At 56.0% G+C, this 8,687-nt stretch overlaps 1 protein-coding gene across 1 annotated transcript in view; it reads left to right on the forward strand.

The window, feature by feature from the left end:
• NMT1 (N-myristoyltransferase 1) overlaps positions 1-8,435 on the forward strand; it is a 33,912-nt gene extending 25,477 nt beyond the window's left edge. The window contains exons 9-12 of the mRNA XM_027517281.1: positions 2,258-2,428; positions 3,017-3,184; positions 4,171-4,308; positions 4,992-8,435. Of these exons, the coding sequence (XP_027373082.1) occupies positions 2,258-2,428; positions 3,017-3,184; positions 4,171-4,308; positions 4,992-5,012 (498 nt within the window). The 3' untranslated portion in view covers positions 5,013-8,435. The remainder of the gene's footprint in view (positions 1-2,257; positions 2,429-3,016; positions 3,185-4,170; positions 4,309-4,991) is intronic.
• Positions 8,436-8,687: the final 252 nt, after the last annotated feature.

Here is an 8,687-nt window from a genome sequence, read left to right on the forward strand (position 1 = left end):
GACTGAGCCTGCGAGGGGAGCTGAGATTTCCAGGCTCAGTCCTCCTGCTCAGATTTTGCCTCTGAAGGACCAGGCAGCTTCGGTGAGCTGGTTTTCAACTCTGGGCCTTGGTTTGCCTGATTTGCCAGTGAGATGGATGCTCCTGGGTCTTACAGTCCTTTCTCTTCCCTCAGAGCCCTTCCAGGCAGGGTCAGCGCAGTCACTGGGTGCCGGCTGACCCGAGGGTCGACCCACCGCTGGGCCAGGGTCATCAGTGTCCAGTTTGGAGGGCCCGCCGCAGCACAGTTAGGCACTGCCCAGGAGACCAGACTAGGGAGCCACAATGAGTGTCCCCTCCTTTCTGTTCTCATGCTAGACTGGTCCCGCCTGCTAGGCAGACAGACAGCATTCTTTTAAGTGGTGTTGCAGCTAGGACAATGTCTCTGGATCTCCTTGCCTGTGGGAGAACCCCAGCAGGGCTGCTTTTTCAGTCCAGGATTTGAGGTGTCACTGTGGGCGGTGCCACGTAGAAATAAGGTCAGTGAGTGTTCCCTAGCGACATCAGGTTTAGCAAGGAATTTTGGCAGCTGGAGTTTGTGGAGCTGCAGTTTTAAAAGCAATTCCTGTTCACCTGAAACTAACACAACGCTGCTACTCAAGTATACTCCAGTGTAAACTTACAGATAAAGCAGGTCTTGCACTGGGAATCGGTTGTGTCAGGCAGTGACTGCGGTATATAAACCTGTCATTATTTAGTCACGAAGTTGTGTCCTGACTCTTTTCTGACTCCATGGGTGGTAGTGTGCCAGGCTCCTCTGTCCATGAGATTTCCCAGGCAAGAATATTGGAGTGGGTTGCCATTTTCTTTTCCAGGCCTCAGCATGGAACCTTGTCTCCTGCATTGGCAAGCAGATTCTTTACCACTGAGCCACCAGGGAAGCCCCATATAAACCTACTCCACCCCATTTGCAGATTTGGCTGACCTCACCTCAGACGGTAAAGAATATGCCTGCAATGCAGGAGACCCAGTTTCAATCCCTGGGTCGGGAAGATCCCCTGGAGAAAGGAATGGCTACCCACTTGAGTATTCTTGCCTGGAGGATGAGCAGAAGAGGCTGGCGGGCTACAGTACCTGGGGTCGCAAAGAGTCGGGCACTATCGAATGACTAACACTTTAATTTTTTTCACCTTTGTGTATTAAGCCCTTGGGGATGTTCCCTCAGCCACAGTATTTATTCCCGAGCATCACATGGCTTCTTTTCCACTTAAGCATTTTCTAAGGAGAAGCAGCTGTGGAGTGGGATTCTGGCAGGAGATTAAGTCCTGGGAATTTAATGCTTTTCTTCTGAATTTAACTGGCATCACTGTCCTGCCGGGGGTGCTGCTGGTCCAACGGTGTGCTAGTGGACATCCCTAAGTGGGCATCCAGGGTAGACTCTGCTGGGCCCCCGGGGTTCCACGGTGCCTGTGGCTGGGTGCCTGTGAAGTGCCCTAAGTCGGTAGGAGATGGAGCCGTGCAGAAAGAGACGAGCTGCAGTTGAGGGGGAGAGGATTGTGAGGCTCAAGGGTGGGGAGCTAAGAAAGCCTTTGGGAGGCCCAGGAACAGCCCTGGGCTGGACCCACTTCAGCACATCCATGCGTTGGCCAGGGCTTCTTCATCACGGCACCGTTGACACTTTGGGTCAGGTAGTTGTTGGTCAAGCAGACCATCCTGTATGTTGCAGAATGTTTACCAGCATCCCTGGTTTCTCCATGCCAGCAGCCACCCTGCCCCTAATGTGACAACCCAAAAACATCTCCAAATATGGTCAGATGTCCCCTGGGAGGCAAAATCGCTTCTGTTGAGCACTCCTGGGCCAGAAATACAGACGGTCACAGCTACAACAGCCACTGGTTCCGAGGGTGGCTGGTCTTGGGCCCTGTGCTGGGGCGTCTGGAGCAGGCAGGGCTGTGATGGGCTGTGTTTTCTTAGGAAGCCAGCCTGGGCCATGTGGATAAGAGATTGACGCAACAGCCTTAGCCAAGGATGGCAGCCTTAACCGGCAGGGAAAGGGCCAGATTCACCATGAGGGTGGGACTTGTGCTTGCGGATGTGGACAGAGGGTGAGAGGGGGCTACCTGAGGTGATCGAGGAGGCTCTCTTGAGGGCCTGGGGGGTAGACTCAGGGTCAGGGTAGGAAGGCAGACAGCACGAGCTTTTCGGTTCATGGAGGACTTGAGAGGGAGCCAGGGCGCTCATGGTCAGCACATCTCATGCTCTCTGGTTTCTTTCTTCCAGACTCCCAAGACAGCTGGGCTGCGACCAATGGAGAAAAAGGACATTCCAGTAGTGCACCAGCTTCTCAGCCGGTACCTGAAGCAGTTCCACCTCACGCCTGTCATGAGCCAGGAGGAGGTGGAGCACTGGTTCTACCCCCAGGAGAATATCATTGACACTTTTGTGGTGGAGGTGAGCGGGGACGCGTGTTCTGGGCCTTGGCCCCGTGGACAGGGAGGCGTTCTCCCGCAGTGATGGGTATCCCCGGGCTCGGTAACCGAAGAGCAGTTGACCAGAGAGTTGGCACCCTAGCCTTCCTGGACCACCTGTGCTTGGGCCCCACTAAAGGCAGGAAGTTGTAGCTTGCATTTGCTAAAAAGAGCTCTTCTGGCCCTGGCGTGAGCCCTTCATCTCTCCCTCCCCGATGCTGACCCTGAGCAGACAGAGCTGAGCCCCACTTGGTCAGGTGAGCTCTGCTGGGTCTGGAGCTGGCTGGACGTTTGTGGGGCCATGAGCTGTGAGAAGGCCCTGTTGCTGCAGGTGGGGAAGGAGTGTGGCAGAGTCAGTCCCTGGCCCAGCCTGGGTTTTCCTCCCAGCGCCGTCCTCAGGTTCCCTCTTGATGTGTTTTCTCCTCCCTGCGTATCCTGTTTCAGTTTCCACCCATTCATCTGGAGGGACAGAGCTGCCCGAGGGTGGCGGAGGGCAGTGGGAACATTCTGTTCCCAGGCTGCGCGGCCCCGTGCCGGTGTGACCCTGCCTTCTTTATTGTCTTCCCATCAGAATGCAAACGGGGAGGTGACTGATTTCCTGAGCTTTTATACACTTCCGTCCACCATCATGAACCACCCGACCCACAAGAGTCTGAAGGCTGCTTACTCTTTCTACAATGTTCACACTCAGACCCCTCTCCTAGACCTCATGAGCGACGCCCTCGTTCTCGCCAAAATGGTGAGGAGCCAACCAGAGGGAAGGGGCGGTGGGGCAGTGCTGAGCACAGCTCTCAGGAGCTGCTCCTGGGCGGGGGGCTTCAAGGCCTTGTCATCTTCCTGCTTCACTCTGGGAGCAGCCTAGCGGTCTCCAGCCCTCAGCTCAAAAACTAGGAGGGAGCAAGGAGTGTCCACACCAGGTGAAGGCATTGAACTCCTGATGTATTTCAGTGAGTTTTGTTCTCACGGGAGGCGCTGCCAAGGAGCCTGAATAGCCAGGCCTGCACGGGGAGGTGAGGGGTTCTCCTTACGACCTCCCCAATGTGGGAATGGGAAGATTGGTGGTGTCTGTTGTGGTGAGTCATGAGCTGCTGACTGGTGGGGCATGGCAGGGAGGGGTCCAGGTTTCTCTCTCACCTGAGAGGTCACTGGGCAGCCCTGGCCCGTGGGGTCTACCTGCGCTCGGCCTGGCCCACTGTGCGCCGGCTGCCGGCCACCATCCAGTCCCTGATCAAGTCTGTCACAGCCTCAGAGAAGCATGTCACATGTCATTAAGTCCCTCGGTGCGCCAAGGCCTGGGACTTGGGGTGACAGGGAGTTGGGGAGCAGTGAGGCTCAAGAGCAGAGGTGCTCTTGAGCACCTTCTCTTAGGAAAAGGTTCAGGCCTTGGTCTCCAGAGAGGACTGTGGAAGTTACGTGCATGTTTCAGGGAAGCATAGCAATGGGAGCGGCGGCCTGGACTCTGGGTGCACAAATGCGTCCTTGGGGGGACGCTGCGGAGAGGCCAGGTAAGGTGGCACTCAGCATGTCATGAGAACTGCCACCAGAGAGCAGGGCGTTAACGGGAGTCTGGATGTCCACAGAAGCAGCAGGCACCTCTGAAGGCAGATCGCTGCCCTGGCCGCCTGCCCGTGGGGCGGTTCTGATACAACAGGAGAGAGAGGGCAGGAATGCGAGGCGGCGTCCACCCATCCTCACCTGTCCTTGTTTCTCCCTGCTGCCCCGCAGAAAGGGTTTGACGTGTTCAATGCACTGGATCTCATGGAGAACAAAACCTTCCTGGAGAAGCTCAAGTTCGGCATTGGGGATGGCAACCTACAGTATTACCTGTACAATTGGAAGTGCCCCAGCATGGGGGCAGAGAAGGTATGTACATTCTGGGCACCCTGGCAGCTGGGCCCACTCGGGGCTGGCCTGGGTCAGGTGTTGGTACCTGTAATAGAAGCAGGGCCTTGGGTCTGGGATCCAGCATCAGTCTGGGCCCTGGAAGAGTCCCCTCCCTCTGGTGGCCACACGAGCAGGGCCAGTGTTCCCCTTTGAGCAGCAGGTGTGAGGGGGGCAGAGGGCACAGGCCCCTGAGCCACACGGAAGTGGGAAGGTTGTCAGCCTCCTCCCACCAGGTGAGTGGCCTCATCCAATGCGGCAGGGCTTTGGGACTGTCCCAGGACACTGGCCAGTCACATGCCCGTGGTCTGCCAGGAAGAGAGAATCTGACTCAAGGGGCTGCTGCCCTCGTCCCAGCATGGCCCTTCCTCTACCAGCTCCAGAGGGCAGCTCAGGGCCAGGGGAAGCCGACACTTATAGGGTACCTGGCAGATGAACTGGAGTGCGGCCTGGTGCCCAGTATTCCTCAGGGTGCTGCAGATAAAGGCTCTGATGTCTGAAGCATCAGGTAGAGGTTGAGTGAGAGCCCAGGACTCGCCGGAGCCTGCTCACTCCGCACAGTAGCGCCCTGCGGACTCTCACTGGGCCTTCAGGACTGCACGGGGAGTAGGGGAGTCCGGATAGCTGCCCCCTCAACTCTGCCTTTCCCCTCTTGGCTCTCCTAGGTTGGGCTGGTGTTACAGTAACCAGTTGCCAGTGAGATTCTGGATAAAGCCACTGAGAATTACCAGGAAATGGAGCCCCACCACTTGTTGGTCCAATTTTCACAAACGTGAGAATCCCTGGCAAGGGGAGCAGAACTGAACCGGCTTTACAGACCGCCGCTGAACTTGATGATTGTATTAATGGCGTAGGCTGCGAGATGCCATCTCTGGCCGTGTCTCTGGTCTCCCTGTTTTCCAATTAATCGCACCGTTATGCAGCCGCGATCAAGGGAATGTAACTGCTGAAAACTAGCTCGTGATTGGCATATTATGGAGTTAACGGGTGAATAATAAAAGTATATATATATATTATATATATATATATAAATATTTTAAATATCTTTCATGTTCCAAATGTACAAGGATGTTTGGTCTCTAATGAAAAACTGAATCCAGATCATTCCTCAAAATTCGACTCTAAGGCCAGTGCCCGACAGACACATATCGGTACAATTGAATTGTTTCCTTCTGAAAGCAGGCATGGACTTTTCTCAGGGGAGCAGGAGAAAGAGGATGTGGGAGGCTTACCCAGTTCCCCTTCTGAGTCAGCTGGGTTTGATTGGCTTGGCAATGGCAGCGTCGGGTGGAGGGGCTGTGCAGGGCTTTGGGGAGGGCTCAGCGCTCTCTGGGAAGAGCAGGTAGAGGCCTGGCTGGAGCAGACCTGACTCGGAGGCGCTCCTGCAGGGGTTGTACCTTTTTTGCATCCTGAACCTGCGCAGCAGGGATGACCTGTGAAAGTGCGTTTCATGAATCCAGTTCCCTCTTCTAGTCCTCTTAGCCTGCTCCCTGTAGGAAGTCATCCTGCCAACGACTGACTTTTACATCCAGGCTCTCTAGCCAACTGTTGCCAATCTTATATGACAGGGATAAGTCCTGTGAGATTGTTTTTCCACTGCCTGGGGTGACTGGCAGTATGAAGGGGACCTTTGACCTCCTTGTATAGCACCTGGGACCTTGTGGAGACTATGTCAGTGCAGGCCCTGCCTAGCTCATCTTAGAGCAAAGAACCAGGACCTGATGCCCCCAGGATTGGTTGGGCAAGGATGGTGTGGGGCTGATACCCAGACCTCAGCCTCCAGCCCTGGGCCGGTGCCTTCCAGCCCATTAGCCGTCTCTGCTCCTTTCCAAGACATACAGCCTGCAGGTCACGGCAGGGAGTGGTGATGAGATGCCAGTCTGCACTTGGCAACAGAAATGATTTCCTGTTGCCATTGTCAGAGTCTGATTTCCACTGATGATGTGTTGTGGATTTTTGCGGTGGTAATGGTGACTGATGCTGCCTATGGCTCTCCAAATAATGGAGGTTCCAGTCACATGACTGTCACGTAGGCATTCCTCAGTTTCGCTCAGCCAAGTGGTTTGGGGAGGGTTGGGCTATGAATTGTCAGCAGCAGCAACTCATATCCAGACTTGTATGTAACTTTTGCTCTAGGACGAGGTCAGTGGGTGGATGGTGTGACGTGTGAGGTAGGGGGTTTCCTGGCTGCTTTTACCTCTACTTGTAGAGGGAAGGAAGTCTTGCCGGCAGGCCAGGCTCAGCCCAGCTGTGGGAACTGAAATCGTGTTCCATGGGCCAGGAGGGCTGTGTTGCAGGCTGTGGGCTCTGGTGAGGTTTGCCAGAGACTGATTGTGCAGAGTCCCCAGAGCTGGAGGGGATCATGTGCTTAGTTGGGATGGGGCCGTGCTGCCCCTGCCCAAGCAGGGCTGCTGGCCAGGCTTTCTGCAGACGGAACCCCCAACTCCATTGATCACACTTTCATCAGAGGCCTCTAGGGGGCCTCCTTTCTCCCCGTCGTCCCTGTGCTGCAAACTGTAGGCCCCCATCGTGGCTGACCTTTGACTCCTTGACTCCAAGATACCCAGACCAAAGAAGCTGCTGTTCTCAGCAAGATGTGCACTGCATTCCACAGACGGCGGAGTCGGAGAGGCAGGGGCTTGCCCACACAGCCTCACAGACATCAGACACATGGCATCCCATGGCCCAGAGCAGCCCACCCTGTGCGTGCTTCTAAAGATGTCAGAGAACAAAGTTCCCGACTCTCCCACCTCAGGCAGGACTGGAACTTGGACAGGCTCCCTGTCACAGGCTTGCTCAGCTCTGGGCCAAGTCCCGGCCTGAGCTGCCTCTGAAATTTGGGGTGCCTGACGGCCCCAGGAGTGAGCTTTGCCTTGGTGACTAAAGTCATGGGATGGAAACTGTGAGGCCCATGCCCGCTCTGGAAGAAAGCGATTGCCTGGGGAGGTCCCAGTGTCTCCCTGCAGTCACTCCTTGGACTCTGCTGTCGCCCTCTGTAGGGACCCTGCCCTGCCTTCAGCACCACCCACAGGTCTGCAGGAGTGGGGTTGTGGCTGCTCTTAGTCTTCTTTTTGCCCAAGCACTCCCTGGGTTCTTCACTCGACCCGTTCCAGGACTTCTGGGCAGAGAGAACCATTGCCTGGGGTTTGGGGCCTTGCAGGATGGTGGAGCCGTGACTGGCTTAAACCAAACAAGGCGAAGAGCCCAGGGCCTCCAAGCTCATCAGCTGGGACTTGCCTCAGGCCGCCGCTCACAGTGGGCCTCCCGGGTGTGGCTTCGCCCTCTGCCTCCAGTGCTGGGCTTTCAGACTCCATGTTCCTGATGTTTACCTCCAGCCTTTGGGATGACCCCGCAGCACACTCCCACGGCCTCCTGTCTCTGTATGGAGAGAGCTGGGGAGAAAGGAGGTCTCGGTTCTGGACTGAGGTCTGCACAGGGCTGGTGTCCCCACGCACGCCTGCTTCCGAAGATGCTGCTGTCTCGTTTGAAGGCCGGCCTACATCAAGCCACCGCAACACCTAGGTTTATGGAAAATTTCAGGCCTTGCCTGCAACTCCATTCTGACTGCCGTCACCCACTTGCTGACTCACTTGAAGCCTAGGGTGGGTGTCCCAGTGCTCTTGAATTCTTTGCCCAAAGATGACCAGCATTTAACCAACTGAAGGGATGGCCCAAAGGCCTGGATAGCTTCACAGCTTCAGCCCTGGAGAGGGTGGCTGCTGGGCCAGGGGACGGGGCGGGGCGTATCTCTGGCCAGGGCCTTTCCACCCCAGGCTCCCTTCTTCAGGCCTGGCCGCCTGCCCTGGAACCAGAGGAGACGCAGAGCTTCGGGTTATTACTGTCAGGGGAAGGCAGGCCTGCAAACAGACTGTCCCTGGGGAGGCTGTGGGGGAAGATTTCATTCAGATCAGTTCAAAAATACTGATTGACTGCCAACCAGGCGCCCACATCCAGGAACGGGAAAGGGGAGGCTTCACCTTTGTGTCTTGGCTTTGCTCCGGGCTGTGGGAGGGGCATCCATTTCCGGGATGGGGGAAGAAATACCAAATGCATTGTTGTTCTGCTTGGTACATCTCACTTGTTTCTAATAAAGGAAGCAGCTGAACACAGCCTTCTGCCCTCTTGGTATTCCTCTGGTCAGCAGGTGGCAGGGGAACCCCAGAGCCCCCAATCTGGGCCAGAGCCCTCTCGCCCTGCAAGGAGGGCCCTCGTGACCAGAGACGCTTCTGAATACTTTCCTTTGGCAAGACTACCCTTTGAGGGCCAGCTTGGCTCTTTTCCCCCTAACCTCTCCCACCCGCCAGCAAGGAGCCAGTACTGACTCGGGTTTAGTTTGTGTAAGAGGAGCAGCCAGGCTCTAG

The sequence above is a fragment of the Bos indicus x Bos taurus genome, chromosome 19 (assembly GCF_003369695.1).
Source record: "Bos indicus x Bos taurus breed Angus x Brahman F1 hybrid chromosome 19, Bos_hybrid_MaternalHap_v2.0, whole genome shotgun sequence".
Lineage (NCBI taxonomy): Eukaryota > Metazoa > Chordata > Mammalia > Artiodactyla > Bovidae > Bos > Bos indicus x Bos taurus.